The sequence below is a fragment of the Rissa tridactyla genome, chromosome 3 (genome assembly GCF_028500815.1).
Source record: "Rissa tridactyla isolate bRisTri1 chromosome 3, bRisTri1.patW.cur.20221130, whole genome shotgun sequence".
Lineage (NCBI taxonomy): Eukaryota > Metazoa > Chordata > Aves > Charadriiformes > Laridae > Rissa > Rissa tridactyla.
In genome coordinates this window covers 49,256,740-49,276,647 of record NC_071468.1, presented here as the reverse complement: position 1 = coordinate 49,276,647, position 19,908 = coordinate 49,256,740, and the positions used below count along the sequence as shown (strand labels likewise).

The following is a 19,908-nucleotide window of genomic DNA, read 5'->3' as shown; positions in this document are numbered from 1 at the left end:
CGCCCAGGCCCTTTGTTGCCGCCAGCGCCCGACCGCCGGCCCCGCGCGGCGGCCAGAGCTCCCGCTGCCGGCCAGGGGCCTCCTGCCGGTAACACCCCCCCCCTCCGCTCCTCCCCAACCGCCCCGGTTCCCCAGGCGGAGGCTGCCGCCGCACCTGGCCGCGCCCCGGCCGCCTCCCCGCGCCGGGGGGAGGCGGAGGGGGCGCCCTCCTGAGGCGCGCGCGGCCGCCGGCAGGAGGTGACGGCCGGCGGGAGCGCGCGCAGGCGCGCCCACAGAGAAGGGCGGGCGGGCGGCCGAGCGGGGGCGCGCACGGGACGGTGTGTGAGGGAGCGAGCGAGGGGAGGGAGGGCGATAGCGGGGCGGAGAAAGGCGGCAGCGGCGGCTTCGCTCGGCTCAGGGCAGGCGAGCGGGGACAGACGCCGCCGAGCCGGGAGACACAGCGGCCGCCACCGCCGACGACGACTTGGGGCATCCTCCCTCCTCCTCCCTGCCCTTCCCCCGTTCTCTTTCTTTCCTTCCCCGTTGTCCTCCGGGGCCGATCGCGATCGGCGGCGCGATCCCGGGGCGTTTCCGCGGCGCCGGTGCCGGCAGCGGCCGAGGGGAGAGCCGGCCCCTCCCCTCCCCAGCCGGGACTGAGGGACCCCCCACTCCGTCCCCGCCTCCGCCCCTCGCCGGGGCTCGGCGGAGAGGGCCCGGCCCCGGCCCCGGCTCCGGCTCGGCTCCCCGGCGGCGGGCTCGGCGAGGATGTCGGGCGGCGGCGGCGGCAGCCGGGAGGAGGAGCGGCGCAAACTCGCCGACATCATCAACCACTGGAACGCGAACCGGCTGGACCTGTTCGAGATCAGCGACCCCACGGAGGTGAGCGACCCCGCCGCGGCACCCCCCTGCTCTCTCCCTCCCGGCCGGCCCGCCGCGGCCCGGCCCGGCCCGCCACCCCCTCCGGGAGGTGAGACACCGCGCCCGGGCCAGGCCGCGCCCGCCTCCGCCCCGCCGCCAGCTCGGCCCCCCGTTCACCCGTTCCCCCCCTCTCCCGGCCGGGGGGCTCGGGCACAGGCCTCCCCCCGCGCTCCGCTAACGCGGGGCCCGCTCTGGCCGGGGAGGAGGCTCCGCTCTTCGGCGGGGAGGGCCGGGCAGCGAGCGGCGGGCCCCTTGCCGTGCCTGGAGCGGCTCGGGTGAGGGCAGGTTGCAGCGGCCGGGGAGAGAAAGGGAGCGCAGGGCCGGAGCGCGCCCTCCCTCCCCTCCCGCGGGCACATGCCGGCCCGAGCCTGCGGGACCGGCGGCTGGGAGGTAGGGAACCCTCTGGGCGCTGGAGGTGGCGAAAGGGGGCGGGCGAGGGCGGTCATGCAGGAGCTACCCCCCCCCCCCCCCCCCCCCGACCCCGAACCGGGCCACCTCTGTGGGCTTGATTTTATTGTCTGTCTGTGACTTAAACAGAGCCGAAAGGCGGCTGGTGGAAGACAACTGAGAAGCCTGCTGGTGGGCTTTTGTTTTATTTATTTTAAATTTTTTTTTTTGTTGCTGCTCCTTGTTCGTTTCGTTTAAATATTCATCTTTGTGCGGAAGGCAGCCTCGTACAAAGCAACCTGCTCCGCTCGGGCGGCTTCTCCGGGCGGCTGGTGGCGGTGCCCGGGGTGGCTTTTCCCGGGGCGTGACGGAGGGAGCGCTTTGTGGCCGGCCGTGTCCCCAAGGCTGCCAGCCTTCGGTGTAGAGCAAACACATGGCGCAGGTTCGCAGTCCCGAGTTCACATGTTGTACCGGAAAAACACAGCGGGTAATTTCTTCCTAGTGAAATGGGTGTTTCTCGATGGCTGAGAGAGGCTGGGATTTACTCTCTCTTTTTTTTTTTTTTTTTAAATAATAATAATTAAAAAAAAAAAAGTAATAGTCCAACCACACCCTACCGCTGCCCCTTGTCATGTTCCCTTTGGCTGGTTAGTCTGGTTTGAAAGCGGCGGGGGGGGGTGAGGGCTGGGGAGGCAGGTTACAGCCCTGTTTGTGTGTGACAGCCAGAGCTCCCTGCTCAGAGGGTGGAGGCCGGATCGTGTGCGTGTTCCCGGGAAAAGGAGGAAATTCACACTTGCTCTCGGCCTGGCCGCGGTCCTGGTTGTTTATTAACAGAAGCCTCTGAGAAATCACGTTGGCTTCGTCTTGCAGCTTGCTACCGTTTCTGCACCCAGGTGCTGGCTGCTAGCATAAGCCACGAAAAAGTCTTGAAAGCAATTCTAAGATTATTCAGTGTGTGGTAGCTGGAAAAGAGCTATCACAGTTCTGCTGTTGCAGACTGTTTCTTGAAGGCCAAGATGAGGTGTTTCTGTGATTATTTCCCACATCCTGCAATCTTTATCATAATTAGAGCTCCTTGCTTGGATTGCTTAGGTTTTAACCGTGTGACTGTTGGCTGACAGTGGCTTGTTCAAAAAACTGGGCTGATGCTAGTGTGAGGGAGCCTTCATGATTGTGTTTGAGAACATAGCACAGTCTTTCTGGAATTGCAGGTTGACTGCTAACTGTCTGTGCCTCATTTTTTGTCTGATTAATGCATTTGTCAATTCCCAATATGTTTTAACTCCAACCTGTTTTCTTTGTGTTGATGACAGATTGTGCTTCTGTAGTTTTCTTAATAAGTAGTTTAACAAATCTTATCCCTTTTTAGGTCAGCCTTACATGTTTATCATAATTAACTAGACTTTGCACAAAAGCTACCAGTTCCATTGTAGTTATTATGGAAAGAAATAACAATTTTACTTGCATTAGCTCCACACTTCTGCAATTTAAGCCTCTGAACCTATATAGGAGCATACTTACTGCTGTCAACGATGACATTTATTTCAGTTCAAGTAGCAATAGTAAAAATTAAGTGCATGCATATCTCTCTAAACACCTCAGCTTTTTAGACTACTAGTTTTAAAAAGGTTTGATAAGACTGCAGGTAAGTCTGCAACAAAGTGGCAGTAGGTAATGATTTTATAGCTAAGGTATATTTTCCTTACAGATAATTACAAATGTTCACATTTTTCTCACCATTACCCTGAGCTGACCTAAATTTGGCAGTATTTTCAACCCAGATGATGGTGCAATTCACATGTGTACTATTTATCAGCTTGAATGAAAGCCCTTTTACTAGACTGCTTGAGAGCTGACAATTCTCTGTTGTTTTCCCAGCTTTTCCTGGCTCAGCTTGACCACGAGGTGCGTCTTGCTTATTGTAGGGGCTGCAGCGAGTGTGGCATCTGTGAAGATGCCGTAACCTGGATATGACTTTTGGTTGGGTGTGCCGGAGCTGGGTCAGACTGGATCATTTAAACTGTTCAGACATGGTCGGGAGTCTGGGTTAACTTTGCAGCTCACAGCTGCCCATACTGCAAATTGTCCTCCAGGAGCTTCTGGTTGTATAAATCATGGTTAGAATATCAAGACTTGATGCTTTATAGTAATTCTTCAGGCATTTCTTCAGGGTAAATAATCTGGTTTAAGTGACTTAAGTTTCCTATACGGAGAGAGTAGGATTTTCCAGAGGAGCTAATCACTTCCTTAATAGTAGGGTTTCAGGGAGATATATATATTCAGAAAAGAAAAGGAAGAGTGAAATCTAGTGTAAATTGACTACAGTTCTGACAGTATAGCTTAGGCAGTGACAGTGAAAGGTATTTGCATGTGACCTGCTGATGTACCTTGGTGTTTGAAAGGTCTAATTTTTTGCTGAGACACAATTGCTCTAAGTCCATTGGGTCCTCATCACTTTAATGGAGAGTGTAAAATATGACTTGGTTTTGAATGTTTAGAGTAGGATTTTCAAAGTAGTTTAAATGTGAGGTTTTTTTCAGAAGAGTGCTTCATGAAACGAATCCGTTTGAATTCCTGTTAATATTTCATAGTGTAGACTATGAAGTGTAGACTAGAGAAGCAAGGGATTAGAGGTCCACTTGTCTACTTGCCTCTTTTGAGAGTTAGACACAAATTATTTCTTAAAAGTATATTGCCTGTAAGATATTGAAAAGCAAGAGCCTTGGGTAGGGCATATTGTAGAGTTCCATTTCTGACTTTTTCCTAACTTTTTGTGTGATATGAGCAGTTAATGAAGTAATTCAGTGCTGCTTTTTCCCAGCAAAACAGGGATGAAGGGATCTTTCTGTTCCATCCTCAAAGTTGGATGTTCCTCTGTCTGTACCCCGTGTGAAGAAGATTGAAGATTTCTTGGGAGTGAGGGTTTCATATCTTCACTTAAGCATTCACTGAAGTCACTTGTGGATTCGTGCTTGAGTTAATACCTAACAAAGTTGAAGTTGTTTACCTATTTTAACACTTGTTGCTATTCTGAGAAATCTGTTAATAGTCTGCATTATTTTCATGTTGAAGATTTTTTTTTTTAATTCAGAAAGTAGAGAGAAGCTCTGTGGCTTGAGGAGCTTATAAATGAACAAACCCAAAACTCTGATTTTAAAGTTTTAGTTAAACTCTAGTGATGTCAAGAGCAATGCTAGATACAAACCTTTCCTAAAAAACCCTGTAATGCTGGTACTAATTTAAGCTTTGCTGTTATCTACTTCCAGTGATGCGGCAGCTACTCACTTTTGCAAATCTAAAGAAGATACAGAAGGTTTTGTGGAAATGTAGGGTGAATCATAATTTTGTTTACGGATAAATCAATAATGAAATTAAAAATTAAACAGTATGTTAACCCTTTTCTTAAATCTGTTTCCCATTTCCATTCAACTTTCTCCCTGCCTTTGTATTACCAAGTTTTTGGATGATTTTAATTATTTGGCTTACTTTTTCTTCCCCCCCCACCTTGTCCAAGGATAGAAATGCAGTAAAAAGACTTCAGACATTTTGTAGTAGGAGATAAACTGATGTTTTGATCTTGATTTAAGTCTTGGTATATAGTACCCAAGTCTTGGGTATTATAGTACCCAAGTTCTCAAAAAGGAACAAATTTGAATTAATGATTTGGGAACAAGGGCATAGAGTTGTTCAGAAGCTTGTAGATAAGAAATGATTTGCATTTATACACTTTTACCTCCCTCCCTCCCCCAGTGAAAGTGCCCACTGGAATTAAGTGATTGATTATATAAAATAAGTGCATATGAATGTTTTAGGGCAGAGCAATGAATGCAAAGGCACTGTAGACTAGTGCGTTTATCACTGTCAGATAGAGTAAATATAAATCCTCCTGAAAGCATTTAAGATTTATTGGTTTAAGATGTTATATGTGAACTAGGTGTTATAATTGTCGTTGATTGTGGTGACAAAAAAAGGTTTCATCTTCAATGTACACTTTGATAACTGTATATGAGAGGAAGAGAAGCATTGTGGTTTTTCTGATCGTGGTTTGTGAGTTAGAAATGTGAATTGCCTTTAGTTTTTTTGAGAAAGACACCTTTTAGAACAGGTGGGGTTTTTTGGTAGCTGCCCAAGGGCTTGGGGATTGTTGTCAGAAACATTGATCTGATGGAGAAAGCTGTTCTAAACTGATCTAATATATCTATGTGTTAACAAATGTAACAAGGTCTAATAAAAAAATTCGGACAAATAGCATTCTTCGTGTTAAGAATAATTACTAGTAGAGTATTTAACTTTTAACTGGCCCTAGTTTAAAAAAATAAATAAAATGAGGAATTTGGAAGGTCTTTATGGCTATTTGATGATTCCGCCCTCCCCTGAAAATCACTTGTGTAGGTTTTGCAGCAAGGCATTAGGAATAACTCTTCAGAATGAGAGTGTGTTTTTTTTTTTTTTTTTTGTTGTTGTTGTTGCGTATTCTTATATTGACTTCCCCCCTGCTCTGGTGTTATATGTTTGGCATAGTCAGTATGTTTTAAGTTCATTTTACTGTTTTTAATGCAAATAAACAATCTATTTACAGAAAACGTTACACAGTATGACAGGATCTTTTAAAGTTGATGCAATTTTTATCTTTGGGTTCAGCTCTGATTCTGGTTCATTAAGGGTCATAGGGAAAACTGATACATGACATAAATTTGTTGCCTTTTCAAAGTAGGTATGCAAGCTCATTATTTAAATCTAGTTAAAGCAATAAGAATTAGACATCTTTTAGGTTGTAGAGCCCCTGTAGATTCCTATCGGCATGGTTGCTCACTGGTAGGCTTTTAAAAATCTGTCTCTGAGACTTTAAAAGGACTCATGTTTTAAGATTGAGATTACCAGTAACTATATCTATTGCATTATGGGGGAAGATAGTAGTGGAAATTAAAGTCTGGAGGTAGGGATATGTTGTGCTTTCTCCACACATTGGATTTTCCAGCTTTCAGTAGTTTTAACTAGTGCAGCTCTGCAAACCATGTAAATATCAAGAAGCTGATGAATATATCTGAAAATGCTGTCTTTTTAAGTATACCAAACCTACGATATGGAAAATAAATTCTCTTTGCAACAAATGTTATAAGCCAATATTTAGACAGTCTGGAAAGATGACTTGTAATCTTTATGGACTGGTGCCTGCACTTTTTAGTGAGCAGAATATTTTCCTATAGTTACTACCACTAAACAGGCACAGTTCAAGAGGACATAAAAACACTGAGTCTTAGTTCTAGTTCTGCATTGAAATGGCTGGAGAAAAGAAGTCATAGACACAGGTCTGCTCATTTGCATCAAAAGGAGTATTTGGAGACCAGTTTTCCTTTAACTGAGTAAAAGTGAATAGTCTGTCTTTACAAATGAAATATAATTGCTACTATCTAGAGAGTGATAAGAAGTTTGAATTAAGATTTTGACCGCAATCTACGGACAACGTAATGGCATGATAATATTTTTAGGAAGAAGCTTTATGCTGTGCTTTTAATAGTCCTTATGTAAGTTATTTCTTTAGTTGGTGGCTAATTAGGTTCATACAATTCAGTCATACTGGCTTTAAGAATTCCCTCCTGATGTGTGAATCTGTTCCCTGCCTAACATGCCATTGACAAGCATTATTTTTCAGTTGAAAAAAATCCCCTAGTCCTCTGGACATGTTAGGGATTTGCTTTGTTTTCCCAAGTGTTTTTTCTGCAAAACTATTTCTCTTTCAAAAAGGTTAAAACAAAGTGAGTGGAACGCACTTCATGATTTTTTTGAGGAAAACCTTGCTTTATAATCAATAAAATTTTGCTTTTGTCCGTAAGAAATATTCATCTAAATGGAGTAAGAAAAACTAAAACTTAGCTGGAAGGAATTGAAATGAACTGGTGTTTGTGATAAGGATGTTGATCATAAGAAACCACTCTGAATTGATCTTTGTGTCAGTATGTCGTGGCTTGGCTTTTGTTTGAAAAGTTGCTTTGTTACAAATGGAGGGAAATAGATTGTGTCTATGCAAAATCCAGAGTGTTGCATAAAGAATAACTTCTGGTTTTGACCAGTGGTTCTGATGAAGGTGGAATTGAAATTCACAGTGTTAAGTAATAAACTGACTATTTTGATAAACTTAAGTAAATTCAAATTTAGCAGATATTCCAGGTAAGTGTGGAGTATTTGCTCTGTCTTTCAAAATGAACCTCATGTTAATGGAAGCCTCTTCTGAAGTATATTTGAGTTAAGCAGTGCTTAGGTAATTCTTGAGTTTTTTGCGATTTTTGGCTAGTAAAAATATTTATGTTTAAAATGTTTTGAGTAATGCTTATTCCAGTGAATAGAGATATACAGGTTTTTGCTTTAAGCTTCTGAAAAGGCTGGAGCCTGTTAATTTCTGCTGTTAAGGTTGTTAGGTTGATTTTGGAGATCTTTTCTCCTCACAACATTAATTTTTACCTTAAAAAATCAGCTGCTAGCAGTTAAATGCAATAAGGTTTTAGGAGGATTTTTTTTTTTAAACTGGATATAAAACTCTAACGTGAATTATTTCAGTAACCGTTAAGCAATGTATTTACATTAATTGTGTGTTAAGTAGTTGAGATGAAGAGGGCAACATGTTGTGTTAGGTCTATCTCACAGCAGAGTTAAGAATCGTCATATTAACAACTAGTGTGGGGTTTCTGCTGTCTAGTCTTGTACATCAAGGTCAGAAATGATAAATAATGTTGAACGCACAAACCTCAACTTTTTGAGGTTTGTGTAAAAATAGAGTACAATAATTTCTCTTTCTTGATGGAATCAAAATCATTAAAAGTGAAAATGCTCAAGGACTGCTGCTTTTCCTAATTTGTTAGTTTTTGTTTGCTCTCTTTTCTCTCCTCTTGTTCATTTCCTTATCTCCTTTAGTGCTTCTCTCTTCTTTTCAAGGAAGGAAATGTAACCTTTACTAATTTTCATTGAGATGCTCCTTTCTTTTTTATTATTTGCTAAGCAATCAAGAATGTGGAAATTGAAGATAAAATTTACGGTAATGTCACTAACTTGTAGCATTTTCATTCAATTTAGTGGCCTCTGTAAAGCAAATGTTCATATCTTTTCTTTCCCAAGGTGTTGCGTAGTGTTTTCTGTAGTCAAGGTATGTATCAGAGACAGCTTTTTCTTTGTCTTGGTTTATGTTTATGACTAAGGGGCTTAGAAATATTCTTTAGCTAACTTCTTTTTTATTATTTTTTTATTTCAGTGAATGTTGTCAGGTTAAACCAAACTACATATTAGATAGTACTTCTGGATGTGCACATGACTTAGCTCATAATTCTAGTTAAACACTCTGCAGTGTTTAAACCCCTCCCACCCTTAGTCTTTAATTGTGGGTAGAAATTACTTGTCCAGAAGATTGATAATCCAAGACAAAAACTGGAGGCAACAGAGATGACTTTCTATTGATGATAAGTCGTTCAGGTCTAGCAGTAACATTTAAGCTATCTTCATGGACTGTATTGGGCCTCGTGAGCATCTGCTTAATGAACAAATGTATACAGTTGTAACATAACTTTTTGCAGTGGGAGGATAAGTTTTCTATGCGATTGGTTGCCCTTAATCATCAAAGTGCAGTTCTGTCTTTCATTGCAGTCTAGTTGGTTCTCTAGTAAGACTAAAAATCTGCTTTGACATAAGTCTGATGTTCGTTGCTTCCTTTTTTTCAGTACTCGCCTGTTTTGCTGATACCTTCTTATTCTAGGTGACTTATACTTTTCCCCTGTTGAGTCTGTGTAACTTGGTAAAACCATTTTGCGAAATACTTCAGGATTCTGATCATCACTTCTGTTACAGGCTTTAGCCTCAACGTTACCAACTGGTTACTATTGTCATGTGTTATATTTCATTACACTTTCTAGAGCTGCTGTCTTTCCTTGTGTGCTCACCTCTAAGTTAGATCCTTTGCTCATCTCTTCACATCATCTTCTAGCCCAGATATTCTTACCAGGGAACCATTTCTGTGATACCACCTCCATTCTTGTAACTTTATGAAGAAGCCATCTGTCTGATACTGCTTTCTTTATTTCTCTCCATATTGAGCGGGACAGGGCTCTTCATTGCCCTGGTCTGTCTTGGACAATTTTGGTGTTGATTACTAGTTACTTCTGGAAATGTCTTTAGAGTTTGAATCCTGAAAAAACTGTAAAAAAGTCCTGGGGCTAGGGCTGTCATCTAAAAGATCAGTATATGGTCTTAGTTGTAAGGGCAAATGGCAAATAGGAAATGTAAATAATACTCTAATACACATATTTCTAATCTGTCTTTGAATTTCATCATCTAAGCAGAAGAGACTGTTAATAGAGTTTGTGATTGCACTGATGAAATTGTGTGTGCTCTTCCATAAGTTTGTCCATGTCACCTGTTCCAGTCAAGAGCAGAAATTACACATTGTCAACTTTGCAAGTTTTAAGCTTTTTTTTTCAAATGGTGCTTGGTATATCTTAAGAATAATTATCAACGAATTTCTAATTTTACTCGTGTTTCAAGAGTATAAGACACACTAGACTTTAAAAAATAGTTAAGAGTTACTATAGCAATTCTTTTCGAGGACACTAGAAAACCTGCTGGTTTGTGATGTAATTGGAAATTGAGTATCTGTTTGACTATATGATTCCTAATGCCAGGTTAACTCTTGGGTAAATATTCTAGAATAGGTTTTGTGTAACACAGCACTAGTTGCTATCGAGTGGTGGCAGACCAGAACAAAAGTGATGTATGTTAATGGCTCCAGCATGGGGGTTTTTGTTTTATTTGTTCGTTGTTTTTGTTTCTACTTTGATAATGTTGTACTCTGTTGTAACTAGAGTTAAGGAATATGAAAGCTCTTGCAATAACTTACTACCTAGTACTAGATTACATTTTATTGGTGAAGTGTTTTAAGACTTGAACTTGATGAATTATGTCCCGGGGCATGGCTGAATTTCTGGTCTACTCTGTAGTGAAAGCACCTTTATAGTAGGGGGGAAAAAGTGAAAGAATGAGTTGTCTGGCAACGATATTTATTTGACCAACAAAGTATGTCGCCCATAGCAGTATCTATGAACTAAAACTTTGGTGCCTAGATTTTTCAAGCACCTCATGAGCTGCTTAGTAGAGCTTTCTCTTTGTTAGATGAGTTGTCTTGTCAGTCCACGCTTGAGTATTTTCTTACAGGCAGATACACAATTTAATCACGGTGTCATGCTTTTACACGTATATTGTATTGCTCACAAAACCCAGTGGAAGATCAGAATTGCCCTTCTTAACGAAGATTAGTGGCCGCTGCATAGTCTACGGTTGGGCAAAAGAGTTCAAAGGACAAAGAAACCCTCCCCCAGTGACTACAACAAGAAAAGGTCTCCTTCCCTCTGCCCTCCCAGAAGGTGCTCTACTTTGAGCAATACATCAGCTTGAAATTTAAAAAGGGCCCTTTAACCCTTTTGTTGTTGTTCTCAGTTTTGGTAAAAACAATTATTCCATGTTCTTAATTTAAAAATATCAGGACAATGCTGTCTGTGATGCAGTGTCCTTCTGGACAGAAAGATGTTTTTATGGAAACAAATGAAATTCGTACCAGGTTGTGTTTTAGAAAGCTTTGCGTTGATAAAATGGTCTTCTAAAATATCATTTCTTTTATGTTGAGAAATCTGGAGAAACCTGGCTTGTATTCACCTTTCATATATAGTTCGATAATATTTACTGCTTTCGGATCATATCCAAGCATTGCATACTTCTTGTAGAATGCTGGGTATTTTATTAGGAAACATGTAAGTTTTTTCCATTTAAAGTGATAGCTTTACTGAACGTGAATACTACTTATTTTCAATGTAGACACAATGGAAGTTTTAGAAGAGTTCTTTAGCACATACTATATTTATTCTGGCTATTGAAAGACTGGGATAGATTGTTTTCATATCTGGAAAAGGAAAATAATTTGAAAATTGTGATGGAAAGACAATGTTTACTAATGAAAACATTGCTCAATCCTGCTAATTGGTTTTGGTGGATTGCCTGTTATGTCTAGTGTTTGCTGCATCGCGAGGAAACTCAAAAGTGGAATTACTTCAGATTACTGCGTTTTGCGATCTAATTCTTTAGCTTTGCTGAAGCCTTTGGAAAAAAAAAAAAGGCCAAACAACTGTTTCCTTCTTCAAAAATTGGTGAAATGCTCTAACAAAACCCTTCTTTGTTTTGTGTAAGAGATGTATTAGAGTACTTTTCAATAAAGTCTCCAGAAATACTGAAATTGTATCTAGTATTACAAGAGTGTTTTAGTTGTTGCCATAGCGCAACAAGGACTATTGCAATAAATTCATCTGTTACGCCTCTAACAAACTGTTTTCAGGCAGATAAGGATTGATATGTAGACTACAAAAAAAAAAAGAGAATAATGAAGTAATTTTATGCACTGACTATTGGCATATTCATTGAAGCCATCTGCAAACATCTAAAGACCTAACCATCCCAAAGTGATGAAATTATTACAGTCCCAGGAAGTGCTCAAGACATGAGCTGGGTTTGGAGTGTGTCTCAGGTGTTCTAGCCATTTAATAGGGGAAAAAAAAAGTGGAAGAAGAGAGGTACTGTCTCTATCCTAGAGCCTTTGTCAGGATTTAGAGTAAAAAAATAAATATCTAGTTTTCTGTTACCTTTTGATTTCTGTTTGTATGTAGCTTTGTCTAAAGTTGGCCTGTAAGGTGGGATCTGTGATGACCTTGCAGTGTTTGAATTTTACAGTATTCAAAATCCTAGTAGAATTTTCTGAAGTAGTAGTCAAGAAAATCTCTTAACAATCTGATACTGACTCCATATGTTGAGTATTAGTAGTTCTGAAGGAGTTACTAGTACTTGTTGGAAATAAATTGTTTGCAGTCTACTACAAGCTCCAGAATAGTTTTATTTCACGCTTTGCTTTCTCAGCTGCATTAAGATTAAGAATGAACTCATAAAATCAGTGCATCAAATTAATGAGAGATTTGCCAAATTTGATAACTTTGCCCTCTCAGAGTAATGTTCATTCATCTTGAGTGCTATGTGTCAAGTGGCAGCACAAAACTTGAATAGCATTGTACCAATGTGAGACAGTCATGTACTGAAGCAAAGTATTTTACAGCACTCTGATGGTGGTAGTCTGAAGTTTGTAAAAACCTGCTGAAATTCAGCACTTACCTTAAGCCTCTGTCTTATCTTCAGTGTTCCACGTTTGTCTCCAGGTCTTTGAGCATCCTTGTGAGCATGGATGCTCATAAATATCCATGTATATCATTATAACTGCAGTGATCTAGCTCTCTCGGTTAACCTGCCTATGTAGAATCCCCTTCTCTTCCACACTTCCCACACACACTCTGCCCCAAAAATCTCAAATCCACAAGCCTAAACTGGACACCTTGGTCTTCTACTTAGGGCAAAAAAAATGCCAATTACAACAGTCTTCAGATGTGTTCATCCTGCTACATAGGCTTTAGAAAGACCTCGGGAGCATGACTTTATGATTATCTAGCTTTGTGAGTAGTTTCCCGTGAGGTTACTGATCAGCCAGTCCTCTGGCATGTGCCTTGTGGACTTTGGAGTTTGGAGTGGCTGGACCGTTGCAGTCGGGCCTCTTTATAACCAGCTGGTCGCCGTGCTGATGGTAGCTGTGGCAGTGGGGTTTTCTTCTAAGGGAGTGGGGAGAAAAGGTGTTTATTTCTTGCTTGCTGCACTATTATAACCATAGATAACGTTTTGCTTATTTTGGAGAGGATTCCTTCTTTTACTACTCTTTCAGCTTGAGTGTCATCTATTCTGGGTACCTGCTAGGTAGAGACAGAATGAGTTTTATGGATTAACCTTGCACTGAATTCCTCAGCTGCTGAGAAGGGAATCTTGCACCAAGGGGAAAAATTCCTTCCTAACCACCTCAAAGGTAGTTAGGATGGTACTCACAGAAGGTAGAGCTAAATTTAGCCAAATCCTGAGGATAAAAAGTGTGTTTCTTTCTGGTGCAAAATGTCTAAGGCAATTGGCTCTGATCCTTGATAGACTTGCTTTTTTCCTAGTTCCAACTCCTTCCTTCAAAGGTAATACCATGTCCTACCATACTATCAGTAGTAGTAGAAGTCTGTGAGCAGAGTGAGATACCAGCATGTTTCTGATACCTTTATACCCTTAATTTCTGAAGTAAAATGTCAAAGAGCACTGTTCTTTGGCATGGCTGATAGATGCCTAAGTAATCTGAAGCCTTTTCCAGCTCAGCAGCTGTAAAAGAGGATGAATAGTTTCACGTTTATGTACATAGTCTGTTCTGCAGCAGCTTCTTCCCCCACCTCTCAGCATTGTGAGGCACTGAAAGCAAGCTGGTAATGTTGGCCATCTGATTGCCATCATGGGGGTTGTCTTCCACAATGCAGAATTGTCCATCTTTAATTCTCTTCCAGCTCTGTGGTGTTGACAGCGAAAGGCAGGGGTGGGTTTTCCTGCTGCTGGTGTTCAGCAGTTGCTTTGAGCTGATCCTTACCGCTTTTACAGCATCCAAAAATCCTCAATAGTAGCAGTGAACTTTGTATGTTGATATTTATTGTGGCTTTCAAAAACTTAGGCTGGCCCTTTCTCTGCGGTGTCCTCCACCTCCAATGTGCATCTGACTTAAATGTCATTAAATGTTGACATTTTAATTGGTGCTTCATTTATTTCAAAAACTTGCTTCCATATTTTACGTATGTGAAAACTATGTCAAATGAAAAAAAAGTTTGACAAGTTTAGGTTTTGCTAAAGCTTAATGAGTTTGTTGGGAAAAGCTGATTACCCCACCTGGAGTACTGTGTCCAGCTCTGGAGCCCCCAACATAAGAGGGACACAGACCTGTTGGAGCAAGCCCAGAGGAGGGCCATGAAGATGATCGGAGGGCTGGAGAACCTCTGCTATGAGGACAGGCTGAGAGAGCTGGGGTTGTTCAGCCTGGAGAAGAGCAGGCTCCAGGGAAACCTTACAGCAGCCTTCCAGTACCTGAAGGGGGCCTAGAGGAGAGATGGGGAGTGACTCTTTATGTAGCAATAGGACAAGAGGTAACGTATTTAAACTGAAAGAGGGTAGAATTAGGTTAGATATTAGGAAGAAAATCTTTACTGTGAGTGTGGTGAGACACTGAAACAGGTTGCCCAGAGAAGCTGTGGATGCCCCATCCCTGGAAGTGTTCAAGGCCAGGCTGGATGGGGCTTTGAGCAGCCTGGTCTAGTGGGAGGTGTCCCTGCCCATGGCAGGAGGTTTGGAACTAGACGATCTGCAAGTTCCCTTCTGTTTCTAACCATTCCTTTATTCTATGATTCTATACAAAAGTGGACTTTTTTTACTGAGCTTTCCTGTTTATGTATGCCAGTACAAAATAACACGGTAGCCTGACTTTTTCCTTACATTGACTATCAATCTAAACCAGTTTTGTAGGTAGAACATATATGATACATTTTTTATGTAACGGGATCACACTTAGGATGTCACACACCACCACCCCAGCACCTCTGGTTTAAATCTTAAGCTGACTTGTATGATGTAGCAAAGAATGCCCATTTTCTCTATTTAGTACCTGCATATAGTGACAAGTAGGTTATGTATCTACCTAGAAAACTTGAGTAACTTTAATTTTTTGGTTTTATTCTTTTTGTTTCAAAAATACTTAAATATCAAATCTACATGAGACTGCTTCATTTCAGTAGATAGGTAACTTAAGTTTTGAACCTGATGAATAATTTCATTTTCCACATGTGTAACTTTCTGGTATTCGAGCTGCTAGGAAGCTTGTAAAATGTTAAGACAAGTTTATATGCTTTATTGACATTCTTAAAGTGAATACTGAATACAGAAGAAATTAAAAATCCCCAAATACTTTGCAATAATAATTAAAAAACATCTTCTTGAATGAATTACTCAAAGTACTTAATCCTAAAGAAAGCTTGCTTCTTTGTGGATAATAATAAAAAATACACAGCACAGATAATATGGTGCTAACTAAGAGTATATGAAATGTGCATGTATTTTTTTGTTTGGTTGGTTTGAGGTGGGTTTTTTTGTCATGGTGTTGTTTTTTTTTTTTAATTTCTGTACAAATAGACTATTTTTGTACAAATAAGCCTGGAAAATGTTACTGTCCTCACTAGTAGAGAAACAAAACAGTAGCCAGTGCACATGTCACACTGGGAGAGATCACTGGTTGTTAATTAAATAAGAGGAAAAGAGGCTAGGGACTACTTATATTTTTAAATTCTTTTCTACTTCCGTATATTGCAGTCTTTGCTTCTTGACAGGTTTCTTTTTTTGGGGCATCTTTTCATATCCTTGTGACATACTCCCTCACTAATGAGAGGATAGACCTGTCTTTTGGCATAACTTTTCAGCTACATTAATCCTGATTTGCTGCAAAGATTCTTTGGGTAATATCACCAGTTAAAGCCTAATTTTTACATTGTGAAAAAGTTTCACAATGAGTCAGAATATACTTGAAATCTTGCATGGTAGTATCACTTAGGCCTTTATTAACTGTGTTTTAGTATCTGAGTAAGCCAAACCAAGTTACTAAATGCTTTTGTAATCTGAGCCTGTTTAAACTCGAAATACTCCCGTTCACGGTTAATCATCTGCATTAATGTTTGTATTGTAACTTGTCCTTGGTCCATGTGCCACTGAAATGACAGCCTCTTGATAAGAGTAAAATTAAGGTTGTTTGATGGAATTCTGTTTAGAGCAAGAAAATGCTTCAAAGTTAAGCAACCAGTTAATTTTTCTGGTAGTTTTTTTGCAATGTAGTGGTGACAAATGAAAGGTGGGAATTTTTTAGATGGAGCTAACTAAACATATGAGCCATGTCACTGGCTGCAAAACTACCTACTGGGCAGAAGTGCGAGACTTGCTGAGAATAAGAACTCTTTGCCAGTACACTGGCTAACACTTTCTTCTGGTGACTCCCAATTAACACAGCTGCAAAGACCAGTTTTGTTAACTAGTGCTGCATGATAAAAACAGTAATTTGTAGTCTTCTAGAAGAAATCCTTAAAATAGAGCTGGTAGTACTTTTTAAAACATAGCTCCTTTGGTAATTAAATGTGCCATTTGAAGTGTGAAACGAGCACATTCATGGGTGGATTCCCCAATGCAAAGTTACTTCCCTGACTGAGGAAGTGCTTTTCAGTTTGTTACTCTACATTTAAAAAAAAAAAATCGTGTATATCTTTTTTGTATATCTGATACATATTATAGAGAACTTAAATGCTGTGAATTGCAAACCAAAATTTACAAAATATATTTAAAGGTTTAGATTGTATTTTCAGACTGAAATAATTTCAAGCATTTTTTTCCTAAAGCTGAAGTTATTCCAGAGGGTTGGAATTTTTTAGTAGCAAAAAATTTTAGTAAAAAAAAAATTTGCCTTGTTTTACTGAAAAATGTAGCTGATCTGGGCTTGATTATTGTCAAAATCTGCTCGAGATCACTTTCATTGCTAAGTCATGTAAACTTACTGATGAAGAAGAGTGGGTAGCCTGTGGCACAGGGAGGATTTGTGTGTCTAAGCTCAGTAGTTCTTGATCACAGCTTAAAAATGAATGGAATCTGGAATTACCATTTCTGACTCTGATGTTGCAAATTAGCACATCTCACTTTATTAGTATGGCTCTGTCCAAACCGAACAGCTTGCAGACCTACATCCTTATAGAGGAAACTATACTTGCTCCTTTTTGTTGTTCACCAGAACCTCTGAAAAAACTGTCTTTAGGGGAAAGGTGTTCTGTTTATTTGTTTACTTTTAGCAATTTGAGACATTATATAGCTTAAAATTTTAGGCTGAAGACCTTGTAGAGGTGACGTCGTTGGAAATAACATCTTGAGAGGGAAGAGTTTATAGTTGGTCAAGACTTCTGTATAGTTTGGTCATGTATCTCAATTTGTAAAGACATAAATGTGTTTTTTACTGTATAGCAGTTTGATTTTAGGACAAAAGACTAAAAATGTGAATTCCTTTCTTCTACAGTTAGTCTAATTAGTTTCGTTATTCCTAATTTCTGCTGTATATAATTTTAATAAAAAAAATAATTTGCTGGACTGTAACTTTTGGGGGCTGAAATGCATGCTGTCTCTTGGATATGGATTTGAAAGGTATGAATCAAAAAGACAGGCAAAACCAACTGTTCTTCTCTGCTTGACATCAAAACCCTCAGAGCTAGTTTTCAGAGTTCTTCAGTGCTCAGGTAGCTCACTTAGCATTAAGAAAAAGCTTATTGTTGCATTTAATAATTTGAAAAGAAGCTGATACAGATTGCTTTGATGGTTGTCCGTATGCCTTCTGTATTGAGAATTTCAAAACTTCTGACAATGAGGACCACATTTTTTTTTTAGTGCTGAAATGGAGAGACTTGTCCATGTGATTTTTGTGGACACATATCAGATGTTTACTGATTACCTGACAACAACTACTAAATATCAAGTTGCTCTTAAAAGATGACAAGGTGATCCACATGTTAAAAGTAGTGTCAGTGACATGATTTACCCTTCTCTCTGTGAGGGAGCATTCCTCTCAGCTGCTCTGGGTATCCAGATTAGAGTTTGGAAATGACTCATTACTAGCAAATATAAGTGATGTAGGTTTTAGAGTGAATTGTTGCTAGCCTAGTACTCTCAGCAGGGGTGAATATTTACTTGAAAATTTTTGATCATGAAATTGTTGGAAATTATTAGGAAAGTCTTCATTTTTAGTGTAGTTGGTTTCTAGAACCAGCGTTGTGACAAATTCACATGATGCAGATCCTAGACCTGTATCGTATAAACAGTATCTTCATTGTCATACAGATATAATTATACAGTGCCATGTTGAAAATAAGACCATGATATTTTTCTGTTGTTACATGCAACTTCTTGGCTACATACTGGTGTGCCAGCTAAATTAAGTTCAGAAAATAAGATCTCAAACTGAAATTAAGGAGGTATTTGAAGTTGAATTGGGTGTCTAGTATTTTGAGATTGATAAGGTGAACCAGAAGTGCATTTTTCTCCTTTAAACAAGACTGTTATCTTTGTTCCATTTATTTTTTTATTTTTTTATTTTAAATGTGCAGAAGGATGGCTGATCCTCTAACTTTTCTGGGTTTGGGCTTTTTGTTTCGTTTTGGTTTTTAGTTCGTGAGAACACTGAAACAGTGTTCTCTTAGTGTCTGAAATTGAGATACTGTTTGGGACTCTCTCTCTCCTCCTGCCCCCTATGTATACTTGCATGAAGTGAACGACCAAGAAGCTTGAAACTAGACTGTTAATATAATTAGACCAGTGTTCCTTCATTCTTCTCTTGATCTCTCTCTTGTCTTGGTCTACCCAACTTTCCTTTCGTTCCTGCTTTCTGGGTTTGTTTTCTTCTGATGTTCTGTTGCTTTGTGGTGGTCTCCTCAAAATCAAGTTGTACTGCTGTGGTTAGGATGTGATTATTATTATTAATAATAATAATATTTCCACCCACTCCCGCCCTCCTGAACCGCACATACCCTGTAGCAACTAGAGGATAGCAACAAATTGGTATTGATGGTGGTGAATCACTTTCCCTGTTGCACTCAGGTGCTTGTCTGGAACTTCAGAACTGAACTGTGTTCAAAAGTAACATAGACAACCTAAGGAAATCTCACCAGTTTGAGGATAAAGGGAGGGTGAAGAATATTTGATCTATTATTTTTTTAAAAAACACCTCTTCTGAGTTCTTGCCTTAAACTGTGTTTGACGTGCTTTTTCTGATCTTTCTTTGCTTTTTGGTTTTATAATCTTTCTTGAAGAATGAACAGGAATTACGTGTTAAAAGAATCACCTGGAAAATTCCTGATGACCTATTTATGTTATAAAAGATCACTTGTATTCTTAAAGTAAAAATGAGTTAGAGGCTAGTGTTTTGCACTGGTGAGTAGAGTAAGCAAGCTTATTTTAGAGCCACTATACAGTGCTTCACCTGATAACATTTGAAAAAATGTTTTCAGGCTTACAGTTCACTTTATGCATATTAAAAGTGAAATCATTATGCAGGTCATAGAATCATAGAATACCAAGTTGGAAGGGACCTCAAGGATCATCTGTTCCAACCTGTCTTGGCAAGAGCGTGGTCTACACAAGATGGCTCAGCACCCTGTTCAACTGAATCTTAAAAGTGTCTAATGTTGGGGAATCTACCATTTCCCTGGGGAGGCTATTCCAATGGCTGATTGTTCTCATTGTGAAAAATTTTCCTCTTGTATTCAGTTGGAATCTCCCCAGGAGTAACTTGTACTATTACCCTTGGTTTTAAGACTGGACTGGATAAAGCTGCAAACAGCCTGATCTCACCTCAAAGATGACCTTTCTTTCAGCAGGAAGAGGAAACTCCTGAGGTTCCTTCCTCCCTGAATTATCCTGAGATCCTAGATGGATCAATGATGTGTGTGCACATTCTAGTTTATTTCCATCTGGGATGTATTGCATTGCATTAGTTGGAGAAATAGCTCTTGATACGTGTAGTTGAACCACTTATGTACATTTTAGTGTCTCTAGTCTTTACCAGTTGGACTGGTACCTGAAGAGAAATTTGCAAATGTTATGCTGCTACTTAAACTAGTTTATTTAACTTTTTTCATC

The 19,908-nt window shown here is 40.2% G+C and overlaps 1 protein-coding gene across 15 annotated transcripts in view; it reads left to right on the top strand.

Annotated features, from left to right (window-relative positions):
- The first annotated feature begins 335 nt into the window (after window positions 1–335).
- The window catches only part of AFDN (afadin, adherens junction formation factor), a 129,350-nt gene continuing 109,777 nt past the window's right edge, over window positions 336–19,908 (top strand). For 8 of the 15 annotated variants that reach the window (XM_054194624.1, XM_054194621.1, XM_054194618.1 and 5 more), the window contains exon 1: window positions 336–858. In XM_054194624.1, coding sequence (XP_054050599.1) covers window positions 745–858 — 114 coding nt within the window. In that variant the 5' untranslated portion in view covers window positions 336–744. The remainder of the gene's footprint in view (window positions 859–19,908) is intronic. The other 7 variants (XM_054194635.1, XM_054194626.1, XM_054194622.1 and 4 more) reach the window with 2 other exon arrangements.